A 14,269-nucleotide genomic window follows, 5' to 3' on the forward strand; every position below is an offset into this window, starting at 1 on the left:
AAAACTCCTCCTGTCAATTGTACAGAAAGTGAAAATATTTCAAGTAAGGACAAATAATATGTCTCCCCCATGCAGCAAGTAGCGGTGCAAGACTATTGCGGGTTCTGCCTTTTTCCTCACTTACACTTTATACTTACAAAGACATCTCTAATGTTTTCCGTGTTTCAGCAAAGCATCTCTCACTCCCAATCAGTCAACCCCCAAAAATGCATTAATCAACCACCCAAACTTGACTCGACCCACAAACCACCAACTTTTTTTATTATTTTTTTACCAACTGTGTTTATAAAACTCAGCTCAACAGGCTGTGGCCGGGGAGCAACGTCTTTGGACTACCAGCAGAAGAAACAAAAGGGGTAAACTATGTTCTGCTGTTGCTCTGGAGCTTGTTTTCTGCTCCTTTGTGGAGGAAATAATGTTATTTTCAGTTTGTGTGCTCAGCAGTGGGCGACTTGTCATTGTGGGGGTGTTTTGTTTGTTACAATGTGTTGTGGTCAACGGAGGCAGCTAGCTGACTCATTAACTGGAGAGCTAATATCTGCAGGGTTTGTACTGCAGATATTTTTGCTCAGACAGCACTGTTTTTGTTGTGTTGTTGTATTGTGTGATTATGCCGGTCGTTTGTCGACATCAGCGGGAGAAAGGCAAGGCACTTGGGAGCACGTAAAAACATTGTATCCTTTGGATTTTCCTGGAAAATTTAGCCATGGTCGTTCACTTACAAATTAGTCCACAAGCTGTTACAGCTAAAGTCAGGAAAGGTCTCACTTTTTAAGTTCCGTTACAACCAGTTCACTTGTTGGCAATAAAAAATGATTCACACATGTAAATTGCATCACAGAATACATATAGAACCTTTAAGTTGGTTTGAGTATACTTTTTTTTAAATTGTAAATTGTACTATAAAAACTACAAAACACACCCACACTCTTATGGTATAGTGTCACATGTCATACATTTTTCTGCACAACAGACTCTTATTGTAAAATGTTATCATTTCTATGTTATCAGTTTTTATACATAGGGATTTTCTTGAACTTCCTGTTTTAACCTTTAAGTTGAATGGAGAATCAGAGAAGACAGCAACCTTTTGTTTAAATCATAGAACTATATTTATTTATTTTTGATGTTACAACTGCGCCCCAATTTTTGGCACATGATTGAATTATTAGAGATTATTTTGTTCCCATTTTGTTTATATAAAAAATAAAAACAAGGACTCATTCATTATCCGTAAACCTTAATAACACACATCATGTGCTGCTCTGTACACCATCCAGTCTTTGTATTGTGTTTACATCTCGATTCTTGGTTTTCAGGGCAACGAGCCCATGACCTGGTTAGTGTGCAGGAGGAGAGAGTTCAGATTGATGTATTAACACTGTATTTCTCTCATCAGCTTCATTTAGCCCATGATTAACACCCAATCGTAACATGTGATTAAAAGTCGGAGTAAAAATATTCCATACATATTTAATACTCCACTAACAAGGAAACCAGCTCCCAAACTGCCAACAAAATAGATATACACCCGTAACCCGCACACACTCCCACATACATCTCTCCTTTCCTCGCCTGAAAACACACACCTAAACATTTCACGGCTATCTCCCCCTCACCCCGGTGCTGGCTAGGTGGAATTAGAAAACCAACCCCGCGGTCTCATTAATTAATTAAACACCATGTGCCAGTGGCACCTGGGTACTGGTTATCACTGCCACTCAGACACACCGTGATCTCAATAACCAACCCACCACAGGGCACAGGAGAGGGGAGGCAAAGGTGGAGGGAAGGGACATTGATTCTTCTTTCACAACTTTGAGGTAAAGACAGTTTTTTTAAACAGGAAGAGACAGAAAAGAGACTTCAGACATCATCTTTCTGTGCAGGGAGTAAAGTGGGACACCTTTACACTGAGCCAATACAGCAGAGCGTGATGAGTGTTTACTGCTGCATGTTTTTGTTTATGTGTCTTTGCCTCCCTTACAGGCTCCACGGGGCCTTTTTATCATCTGGCCTAGCAGGGCCCCTAAATCACTGCTGCAACACCCTCCTCATCATCTACTCTTAAGATCTCTGCATGTGGAAAACACAGACACACACACAAACACACATCTGCTCTTTGATTCTTGCTTCTTGTTTTCTACCAGTATTTTGCGTCCCTGAAAATGTCTATAAACATTTTGTGTGCCTTATTTATATTCAAGAAATGTATACTCTGTGTATTTTGTACATCGGAAACAGCTTGTTTTAATCTGAGCAACATGTATTTTTTAATTAATCCGACGCCAAAAGCTCAGTTGGATTTCTCAACCATAAAGACTCATGTAATCCAATAACTTTTAAAACCAAGTTTGAATACGAAAATTGGCCTTACCAGTTTCACACAATGGCAATGTGGATCCCATTAAAGCATGAAGGAAACACCAAATTTGGTGCTTTTGCTGTTTTTAATTAACTGTATGACCTCAGAGCTCGGTCATAACAACTAAATTACTAATGTTACCCTTGTATATAACATCAAAATAGGTTTTTGCCGCAAGTATTTTACTGTTTCACAATGTCAATTTTAGGTTTTTACTGTGTTTTATGTCTTAAACAGGATTATGTCCCCAGGTTTGATTTTATATGTGCTCACCAAAGCAAATTCTTATAGATTACCTTAAAATGGCAATAAACTATCACATTTTTAAACTCATATAATATATGATAGAATGTTAACAATTAATCTCTTTTATTTAATGTCTACAGCTCTTGAGACATTTTTTCTAGACCGATTCTGAATATTAAATGATTACATTATTACTGTTTGTATTTTCTAACATTTTTCAACAGTTTCTAACCAAATGTTTTAATATGCAGGACTGACATTAATGACAAAAATGTTACTCACAAGATCACATACATAAATTGACTGAGACATATCGCTGTGATATTTCAAATGCTAGACCTCAATATTTATTTTAAATTAAACCAAGGCTACAGGCACTAATTGGACCAACTGGGACAAATAATTTGCAGTTCTGAAAAACAAGAGGTATTGCTGTTGGTTTCTTTGCGTTTCAGCGTTTGAAATTGACTCTGAAGACATGTGATCAATACGAGGTGTGGGAATTGAGAACTCAAAGTAGGTGGACCACACATTTTAAACTATATGAAACAAAAAACAGAATAAAATATTTTTTAAAAGGCTATGATTCACAGTGTCTGTCTGAACTTGGTAGAATAATAGAGCATGTATTAGAATAATAATAGTTTAATAATTAGTAACATATCAGGCTGCCTATCATCTTGAAACAGTTACAGTCAAGGCTATCTGCCACAAATGAAAGCGTCTTAGCTTTTACATAACCAGCGTCCTAATAATTTCCAATAACAATTTAGTTCATCTGTTGACTTCAGCTCGTAGAAACAACGGATCTTTTAAGAAACTGGAACAGCAGTCTCTCCGAGATGATATGCCGACAGGTGAGCTTTTATTAATATTCTGAAAAATGTTTTATCTTGATGCAGCAGTATACCTGCCTGGTGGGATTTGTGCATATTTATGTTTACTGGCTTAACTTTTAAGAATTGTACAAGTATAAACATTTGTGATTAGTAATTTTGGAGCTAAGAAAACCTCAACTATGTGTTATTTCCAACATGAGGTAAGATCTTCATTAATGCTGCAGTTTGACTAATTTCCTGATTTCTTGCCTCAGGGTCAACAACAACAAGCACAATCTGGTTCTGTCTCCACAGGAGGTGATGAGACATCGCTATGACACTTTTCTGCACCAGGGGTGCAAATACGACTATGTATATGAACTTCAACAGTGAGCACTTCGCCACGTTCGTTAGATATGGCCAAGCTGTGTAAAACCAGGTGGGTTAAACAACATTTGGGTGAATGACTGATTGAGTGATGTGGTAAATATTAGGTCTGAAAACAATCAGTTTGTAATTTAATATTGCAATTATTATTTCTTTATTTTTTTTAGATTTCAATAAAAAAAATGAAGCCCACAAGGACACAATTCTGCAAATGACAGTACAGCAACGGATGGAGACAGAAACTTGAGATCTTCTGTAGTATCTCCTATGTACATCTGTCACAAAAACTTTGTTAATGAGCAAAATAAAAATGTTTCACTGCAGAAGAGTCTCGAGAATGTTTCATTTAACATCTCAACGCATCACATCTGTTCAATGTAAAGGAGAAAAAAAAGACTGAACAACATTAACAATGTTTCTGTGCCTCTACGCTCCCACACAAAGTTCTTAGCAAACTCTATTAAAGGCCAAAAAAACTTAACAACAAAGCAAACCCTATAAGAGTCAGGAAACTATGTGTCCTCTTGTTTATTAAGACTTCAGGAATGTCAATAAGAGCATTTCTATACAGTAGGAGGGCTGAGGAGGCCAGTACGCAGACACACTGACCTTCAGCTATTCTCCTTGTTGATAATGACCCAGACACAGGCACACTGCCCATCAGCCAGACCTTCTAATGAAGCCAAACACTCTCTATCATCTGCTAATAACCTCCACGTGGCAGCAAGAGTCATGGACAGGCCAGCGTCTTCTGAATGCTAGAAGGGGAACAAAGCTCTGAGCGGACAGGAAGTAGCGGAAAGCATCCTGTTTATCGATCTGGGACTGTGCACTGCCTGATGGCACATGGTGGTAACTACATTCTTCTTCTTCAGCCTCAAACACACAAAGACAAAGACTACTGTAGAGAGGACATGAAAAACATACACAGTGCAAAACATTTCATTCTAACAATCAATCCTTTTGGTATGCTCATTTCCTAGGCTCTTGGTTGCTGTGCCGCTACACACGCACGCTTACACACAAGCACATACACACTTGCAGAGGTGGTATTTTTTCAGAGATAGGGTAGGTAAACTCGTTACTCTTTTCTTAATTGGTATAGAAATTCCGCCCTGTTTTTCCTCTCAGCAACCCCTCCAGGGGAATGCTGATTAATTGTCCTCTTAAGTCCCCCCCTCCACCCCCACCTCTCTGCACATATACACATACATTCTCTGATAGAAGACTTCCACTCTGCAGACCCCCATCCACCATCAGTTTCATAGTTTGGTAAGAAAATGTTGTTCCTGCTATTCCTCTGGCTTTCTTTTGCTTTTACCCAGTTTTCACATCATTGGCTCAGCCTGACAATGTACCCATACAGCTGGTCTGAGAAGGCCTGAAGAGAGAACTTATCTTGTACCCTCCTCCTCCCAGCTTGCCCCATGTCCCTGCGGAGCTGCCGTTCCCTGACAAGCCTCTCCATTGCCTTAGAGAAGGCCTCCGCCGTGGGCTCGCATAGAAACCCCGTCTCCCCGTCTGCCACGCTCTCCAGGGGGCCCCCGGAGTTCACCGCGATAACAGGACAGCAGCAGTACATGGCCTCTACGGGAACTATACCAAAATGCTCTCTGCTCGGGGTGTACAGCACCGCGGCGCTGTCCCGCAGCAGCGCCACCTTTAGTGAATCAGAGGGGGAACGCAGGAAAGTGACACAGTCGTCCAAGTGGAGCTGCGCTGTTAGCTCTTTCAGTTCAGCATAATGTTCAACATTCTCAGTTACGCGGTCATCGTAGCCCCCCGCCACCACCAGGTGAATGCCCGCTCTTTGGCCTGGAGGGAGGCTGCTCCTCAGGGCTGCCAGAGCCTCCAGAGCCAGGCCCAGATTCTTCTTTCGCTCATATCGGTTCAGAGAGAGAAACAGGCAGGAGGTTCCCTCAGGGAGCAGCCCTTCCAGGCCTTGTGCTTCAGTAGATGGCTGGTCAAAGCTACGCATGTTGAGGGAGGGATAGAGGACATCTGTCTGGAGTCCTCTTAGACTATGAAAGGTGTCCCTGAAGATGCCCGCGGTGAACTGGCTGTTTACCAGAATCTAAGAGCAAGTACAGAAAGATTAGTTCATAAGGATCTCACATATATCACAGGCGTCGGAATTCTCTATGAGTTGGATGGCAGCCTGAGGTCCTTGATTTTCCTGAAGTCTAGACTGAAATCCAAATGTCATTTCATTTCTATCAGGGCCCTGAGCTTTTACAACAGCTTGCCTGTAGAGATCATGCCATATCACATTTTAAATAATCACTTTGGTTTTTAAATAATCACTTTGGCAGTTTAAGTCAAAATAATATTCCCTGTATTTTGATTTATTCCATTTCAATACAGTTTTAAACCATGGCTGGGTGGCAAGGTGGTCTTGAAGAGCCACACTGAAATCAACTCTGTTTCAAAAGGAGCACTATTTAATTCATTTCTAATTTGTTTGCAAACAATTTCAGATGACAACAGGTTATTAATTACAGGTTTCCATGAACAGATTGATGCAAAGGAGGTGTACAAAAACACTGAGACATTATTTGGGGAATATCTGATGCCACGTGCATAACTTGCATAAAGAATGTCAAAGTTTCAACTCCTGGGCAGTGAAAAAGCGAACAAAAAATGTTTCTGAGTTTTTCTGTTCTTTTCAGAAACTGCTTATAAAAGGACATGGTAGTTATGTCAATATCAGAAATGTTTTATTCCCAATATTGATATCGGCATTGGCCCCAAAAATCCAGTATTAGTCGGGCCCTACTGAGGATAACTTTTTATTCGTCTCTCAATGTATACATCTTCAGAAAATTCAATATTCTAGTTTACTATTATTACTGTTTAAGCCACAAATCACTCTCCTGTGAAAAAATTGAGAAACTTTCAAACGGAGGAACTAAATCACATTATTAATTTAGATTATCAGGTTAATATTGGAAGACATTTTTAGTTTTAGCCACTTGCTCTCCTGAAATCCTCAGGTAAGACTTTCTGGCTACTCCCTCTCTGCCTAAGACCACTCCACATTTTCTATCAGAAAATGTTTGATCATGCTCCACCTGAGGTACTCTGATAAGCATCATAAGCATATTTTGAAAATACTTACAATTATTTTTGTTCATTTTAAACATGATCTTAATAAATGTCTGGCATTTTGGTACTGAACTTATGTGTTTTTTTAACAGATTGAAGAGCATTCTTTCCACCATGCTATAAAAGGTTTTTTTTTATAAAATAAGCCCATTGACACAGTCTTGTTCTGTAATCAGATCATCGCAACATGTGTAATCGAGCCTACAACCCTAAGCGGTTACGTACCATATCAGCCATACCAGTGGTGCGTTCCTCCAGCAAGTCGATGGGAGCGCGGTAAAGCTTCTTCAGGGCTGATTTTCTCTGTGTCAACAGCTGGTCGGGAAAGTGACAGTAGAACAAAACCTTCTTTCTATAACGAGACAATCTCAGCACCGGGATACACACGGATACCTGAGGAGGAATGCGAGGTATAGTATTCATTTTTGGTGACCAACTTTTTTTTTTTTTAATTGTTTCTTCCCACGTAGTTTGATAAAGGTACAGGGCACATAACACAAAAGGGATTGAATGCACTCATACAAAGAACAAAGACTCTGCATGCAACAAAATCGCAACTAAGAACTGCAACCAGGATTTTACAAATATAAAAAAAAACAGCCCGTACCCCGCTAACTTTTCTACACTATACGCCTAGGCTGCTGAAAGAAAGAAAAACAACTAAAAAGCAAACAAATAACTAAAACCCTGTCTGCAACTGGCAAGCAAAGGCAATAGTATTCAGGTCTTCCCTAAAAGACTTTCCTCCCTCCTGACTAATCAGAGACAAATATGGCAGCTTGTTTTGGCATATGAAATAATGCTCCTCATACAACAATCAGTGTAAATTTGAAGATGCCACATTAATATCGAGCACCCTTTATGCATATGGCGACGGAGTACAACAATAGAAACAAACACTAAATATAAAACAAACACTATGTTAATGCTAAACAATGTACTTCACCACTTACACAACAAGACAAGTATTGCACAAACGTTATGTGATTTAGCATGTAAGGCTTATTCTAGTGTCACATTAGTGATGTGTGAATGAGAACAGTCATATCTGTGTGTATTTGTGTGAAAGATATAAAAAAAAATAAGGAAAGGTGTGTGTGCTTTGCGACAAGGTATAGAAAAAGGGTGTGGCAGGAAACAGAGACACAAAGACAGGTAAGTGTTAACAATGAAGCTATTCTCTGAGTCAGTCACACCAAATAGACAAACTCAACTGAGATGATCAAACAAATAGAATAACAGTTACCGCCCGACACAATTCACCTGATCACAGAAGACGACGTCATACTCCACCCCGCTGAGAAAGACCAGGTAGAGGGCAACAAAAATCATCCTCAGATAAGCACATAGTGCGTGCAGGTAGCCAAACACACTGGTGGGTAGCCAGTCACCCACACATATCTGTAAAAAAGCAAAGCAAAGTCAAATCATGCATGTGTTCCTAATAAACTGCATTTTACATACCCCGTTGTCCGTTTTTTTTTGTGTATCTTTGAAGGGCAATATATAGGATAGTGTATGTGTGTATGTTCACGCACCACAGGCAGGTCTGGGTTCAGGGTCTCAGAGAAGCAGTGTGTTGAGTCGTAATGGGCCGTCCATATCTGGACGCTACACCCCCGAGATTTCAGAGCGACAGCAGCATCGACCACCAGGCGCTCGGCTCCACCTATGCCCAAATCTGGATGGAGAAACACCACCCGTGCCATCCTGGACACACCCCAACAGAGCTGAAATAAGTACAAACTGTCTCTGCAAATATTTCCAAATGAGAGAACAGCAGTCTGAAAAACAGTAACAACTCATGACACATTATCATGTAGTATGTAAAGCTGCAATGATTAATCGATTAGTTGCCAACTACTAAATTTAATCGTCAATTCATGATCAACATTTCATTGTCCAAACAGCTGATCGATTGATTGAGAAAGGTTAATCAATAATGAAAATACTTTGAGTTGCAGTCTTAGTAGAAATATATAAAATAAACTGACAGTGTAAATAATCACAAAATCAAACATACAAGGCTTATTTTATGTATTTTTAAAATGTATTTTCATTTTTTTATTCTCTTATTTCTTTCTTATATATCTTAATGTTCTATAATGTGGAGTGTATTTTAAGTATTTTTTCATATGTGTAAAGCACTTTGAGTTACAACTACTATATGAAGTGTGCTCTACAAATAAATACACATAAACTTATATTCTCAACATTGTTAAAGTTTATAAGAATGATTGCTTTAACCTGTGTGAGATACATCACAGAGAAAACGTGTTGGTGGAAACACACAACATCCTCACACAGACTAATTAATCTATTCGCTTTATGCCACAAAGAAAAACTTTTCAGAGCAGCATTGTTGACAAACGTGAAGAATCTGTCCTTGTGGGGTTTGTAGTTTAATAGTTAAATCAATTTTTTTCCTCTTAAGGTGTTTAATGTCATGTTTGTTTGACAGAAAATGTGCCTACGTCTACTGAAAACCACCACTGCTGTCAGTGTCCCCAAATACTCTAAAAGTGTTGGGTTTTGAGTAAGAAGTCAAACTGACAGCTAGAAGACAAATTAGACTTATTTTAGCTCGATACCTGTCTGCTTTAGTATAGGTAAATGTATTTAGCTACAGTGACAGGATGATAGATACTAATGTTATAGTTACTACAAAAATTACAACCCGTTTTAGATTAATTTAGTGGACAGCTGTGACTAAACTCTACAACAGCATCACCGTATAATTCAATTAACTACACTTATGTTTACCTTTTGACGTCGACCTTATCCAAGTTTGGAAACCTGTGATTATGCTCGTCTAGCTGCCACCAATGGCTGAATGCTATCATGAAACTCTACCACTGGGACGCCATGTTGGCTCAACTTCTACTCGTGAATCAGGCAGCTTGCATTGTAGTTTGAGCCACAATGGCACCAGTTTCCCCGCAGTAGAACAGACACGTCTTCTTGCGAGTCAAGGACGATCTTTAAATTGCCTTTGAAATAAAATACAAAATAATATCCTAATTCAGTACAAGAATTACAGAATACTGTTTTAAAAATAAGTTTTGATGGTGTAGTATGAAAATATTATCCTAACATGTGATTTGTATTTCATTCTTTTTATGTTGAATGCGATTAGCCGGTCAGGCTTCTGCTCGGTCTCCTACGCTGGTCCTGCGTTTTGCAGTCGTGTCCTTTTTAGACAAGCGTCATCTCTACTCAAGTGTTGACCACTTCACACACCTACTGTCTGCTGTTGCCCATTTGACGTGGACACCGGCTACAAGAGAGGCTCAGGGATTCACCTTGCATCGGGACAAAGAAAAACAAAATGGTAAGATTCATTAGCTACCTCTAAAAGTGTCATGTTAAAGCTGAAACGAGCCATGTTGGATTAAAAGAGCTAGCTATCGTTTTGCTATGTGTTAGCAGGCGTGCTAATGTTAGCTTGTCATATGTGGACGTGGCTGGTTTTTTTTAAAAGCTCTAATCCTCCAAAATTAATGTTTTAAACTGCTCCAGCACTCAAGTAACGACTTATATACATGCTTGCAACATTTGGTTGAGACTCTCCGTGTCAGTTACCACTGGAAGTTAAAAGCAATCAATATACAATAAAGGCCTTCACTGTCTGACATACACTGTACAGTTCAGCTTTAAATGTAAGTTGGCTGTTCAAGAATTATAAAAGCTTCTTTATTTCAGTGTTATAGGTTAACTTAGTTTCAGTTGTAATCATATTTTTGTGTGTGTGTGTGTGTGTGTGTGTGTGTGTGTGTGTGTGTGTGTGTGTGTGTGTGTGTGTGTGTGTGTGTGTGTGTGTGTGTGTGTGTGTAAGAGAGAGTCTCATTCAGACAGACAAAAAAGGAGTAACGGATTTGAATACTGTGCACGTATTTCTTTTAATCTGGTCTCTTTCTTTCAGCCTGGACCAGCAGCAAGTGCAACCAATGTGGGGGCGTCTAGCCGTTCCCCCAGCAAGACAGTGGCTCCCCGTGCAGCAGGCTCCACAGTCAGACAGAGGTACACATACTCACAATCTGACCACTAAACTTTAAATTCTCTAAACTTTCCACAGGTAAACACTGCTCACAGACTGGTGGCAAAGAAAAGGAGACGACTGAATAAGAGATCGGAGAAATTGATATTTCCAAACAGGGCACTGAATGATTCGATAAGAGTGAAAATGATTAAAATCATTTTATGGGTTTTGCATTCAACAGATCCCAACCCAGTCATACACTTAGTTTTTTTTTAAACATAAATAGACATGGGACAAAAAAAGGAATTGTAAAAGGAAAATAAGAACAGTGCAGCCCAAATCGTATCACATTTTCCCCTAAACACCAACCTCACCAACTCTCCCCTCAGACTCCTCCAAAACAATACAAATACAGGTAACAAATAGTAAGAAATCATAGAACAGTTACAATTCATACTGAATATTCTAACCAGAAAGTAGTTAACTAACACAAAATAAGAAAAGATCGACAAACGGCAAGAAGACAAAAGGATCCTAAACAAAGAAATGCAGGTTTAGATGTTGCTCTCCACCACTAACATCAAAAAACTAAATGAGAGGATATATTTTGTAAGAATCCCTCACCAGAGTCAAGAGACTCTTTACCAAGAAACTGTTCTGTCAGCTTGTGGCAGTCCAAAACTTTGTTCAATTTGTCACATATGTATAGTTGCCACTAATATGAAAAGGTAGCTATTGATTCAATCTTTACGTTAAACATGAAAGAAACTCTCTGCAGCCCCCTTGGCCTGCACACACCTCCATATGATATTTTTTAAATTTATTTCAGACACCCACGATTTTGTCCCCCCCTCTTCATGTCATCACACTGTGAAGAGTGATTGATGACTTTCAGATAAAACCTTCTCTGCATTTTTGTGTGCCCTCCATAGATTAGAGCGGCAGATAGATGTTGTGCTCTGGGCTTAATCAGTGTGTAATCAGAGGCTCGCTGTTACCTCGCTCATTATTACTCATTATTACCCATTACTATCACCCTCTTCATTACCTCATTAACCTCTGTTTAATCTCATCACATGATGAGAGGCAGCCATGAAACATTTTGCTCTTTCATCACCGGATACTGTAGTTGGAGTTACAGTGTTAATATAATAAGATAGATTTATTTTTTCCTTCACTGGGATGTGTTCTAAATGCTTCACTCAAATGTAACTTAAATGGTTTCAAGCTTCTATTAAATGGGTTTAAATGCTTCAGTTTGTAATTGAGAAAAAAATATTTTTTCACAAATTTGGGGTGTGCTTCTTTAAATTGTCTTTGTTTTAGGTTCATTAACTTTTTTCCCCATAAAGTATATTTTAAGCAATTGCTCTTTAATAAATAAATAAAAAAAAAAAAAAGTATATCATAAAGTGGAATTTGACAGTATGAGGCTAAAAAAAAGTTGCCACAGAAAGGTATTGATAATGAGACATTTCTTAATCCAAATATTATGTTGGTATAAACAGTGTTATTCGGCAGGGTCTACATATTCTTGTGTTTTGTGTGTTGCACAGGAAAGCCACCAGCAGCGGTACACGCAGTGGTGGCAGGACCACAGGATCGGCGGGTACAGGGGGCATGTGGCGCTTCTACACTGAGGACTCGCCAGGCCTCAAAGTGTAAGTGTAGTTTATAAAAGCAGCCCCTGTCAAGCTGTTTTTCACACACAGACACACTCGAAAATGCACACTCACCGGTGAATATAAACACATTTAGCCTTTGACATTTAAACTCGCATCCTCTCATAAATAAACACTTAATTCTCAGGATTTCCGACACTTTATCACATTAGTGTTGTTTATGAGATAAAATGGGAGGAATGTTTAAAGGCAGGAAATTAGGCAGACGTGCTTCTGTGGTCCAACAAATAATATCTGCTTGATTTGAGTGTGTGTCTTTGCGCGCACGCATGCACACACACACACATTACGTGACCACGCGCTTAGAAAACTTTCAACCTCAAACTTCTATTCTGCTACAACCTCCCCCCCCTAATATTAGAGAAAGCGTCCTGTCTCCTGGCCGTAGCAGGCCGTGGTTGATCGATGGTGCTGTGGTGGTTATTGAGTGTGTCTCTCCAGTCGAAGGAGGGCAGACTCGCTATACAGTGCTGTATATCGAGTGCATGTTTGTTCCTGTGTTAGATGCCGGCCTCAAAGCTTCATTAAAGGATCCACTCTGAAAGGTCAACTCAATTACAGCCTTCTGACAGGAGGAGGAGGAGGGGGCAGCGGAGGAGATGGTTGGCATGGCAATGCTGCTACTAGAGATGCGTCCCTCCACCCCAACCCACCCTACTCAGTCCCTCCTTGAGAGATGAGAGCCCCTCCTTCTTTCCGAAGCTCATCAATAAAATCAGCCACTCCGCTAAGACTCTTGCTATGGTTGGGGTTGCAGCAAATGATGGGATTTTGTGTGTGTGTTTTTGGATGTTAATCAGTGTCTCTTTTGTGACAGCGGCCCGGTGCCAGTGCTGGTGATGAGTTTGCTCTTCATTGCTTCGGTCTTCATGCTGCACATCTGGGGGAAGTACACTCGTTCTTAAGCCCTGCCTGATGACCTCTGACCCTGCGCCTCGGCTTCTTAAAATATTGGACCTGGACCAAACAACAAATGAACAACCTTACCCCCCAATTTTCCCCCCCTCCCACATCACTACAACACACAAACTGGATTTTTATGAAAGATCTTTTCCTTACATGATCTTCATCCGTACTGATGTTGGTTATCCACCTACTTGCTTGTGCCCATCCTGTGTTTTTAAGATCTGATGCGGTGAAGGGGGAACAGGGAGGAGGTCTTGCTAGCCCACCTCAGATGCGATGTCTGTGTGCGCATCTGTGGCCGTCCCTCCAAGCAGAAGCAGCATGTGTTCACCTCACTGCTGCCTGAAGGTTCAGTGCAGTGCTCAAGGACATTGTTGTTTTCAGGCCCCCAGCAAACATTTATCCTTATTGCCTGAATTTCTTTTTTTTTGTTTTTTGTTAACGGCATTTGTACAAAATCTAATTGTAATATTGTACAATAAAAAGAGTAAAAACCAAACTGTGTGTGCGTTTTGAAATGTACCTCATTCTCAGTAAGTAATGACTGTTGTTTTTATACATTTCAAGTTTAACCGGTCTTTTTTGTGTGTTCAAATTTTCTCAGTTGAATGAGAATAATTATCCACGTATTGTGTAGGTGCAGTAACGCCCACACACTTATTAAGCCACAAAATTTCGATGTGTTTCGATTGTAGTCAGATCCTTGTCAGGTCTAAAAGGATCAGAACGTTTTCCTGTTAAGATTTTGTAGTTTGGAGTCAGTGTTCACATATTTTTCACT

General features: G+C 39.8%; 2 protein-coding genes across 4 annotated transcripts; one reads left to right on the top strand and one right to left on the bottom strand.

Moving 5' to 3' along the window:
• Window positions 1-1,009: 1,009 nt before the first annotated feature.
• Window positions 1,010-9,755, bottom strand: alg2 (ALG2 alpha-1,3/1,6-mannosyltransferase). 3 transcript variants are annotated; one of them, XM_062422156.1, is made up of 5 exons: window positions 9,685-9,755; window positions 8,460-8,631; window positions 8,185-8,322; window positions 7,147-7,314; window positions 1,010-5,890 (listed from the first exon to the last, which is right to left on the bottom strand). In XM_062422156.1, the coding sequence occupies exons 2-5, from the start codon at window positions 8,628-8,630 to the stop codon at window positions 5,150-5,152; spliced, it is 1,218 nt and encodes a 405-aa protein (XP_062278140.1). In that variant the 5' UTR covers window position 8,631; window positions 9,685-9,755; the 3' UTR covers window positions 1,010-5,149. The 3 variants fall into 3 exon arrangements, with proteins under 3 accessions (XP_062278140.1, XP_062278139.1, XP_062278138.1); XM_062422155.1 differs by having other exon boundaries at window positions 8,460-8,651; window positions 9,685-9,742; XM_062422154.1 differs by having other exon boundaries at window positions 8,460-8,673; window positions 9,685-9,722.
• Window positions 9,756-10,143: 388 nt separating this feature from the next.
• sec61b (SEC61 translocon subunit beta) lies at window positions 10,144-13,611 on the top strand. The gene is made up of 4 exons (XM_062422161.1): window positions 10,144-10,252; window positions 10,844-10,941; window positions 12,457-12,561; window positions 13,400-13,611. Exons 1-4 carry the CDS (start codon window positions 10,250-10,252, stop codon window positions 13,485-13,487), a joined length of 294 nt encoding a protein of 97 aa, XP_062278145.1. The 5' UTR covers window positions 10,144-10,249; the 3' UTR covers window positions 13,488-13,611.
• Window positions 13,612-14,269: the final 658 nt, after the last annotated feature.

This window comes from Scomber scombrus, chromosome 7 (assembly GCF_963691925.1).
Source record: "Scomber scombrus chromosome 7, fScoSco1.1, whole genome shotgun sequence".
NCBI classification, from domain to species: Eukaryota; Metazoa; Chordata; class Actinopteri; order Scombriformes; family Scombridae; genus Scomber; species Scomber scombrus.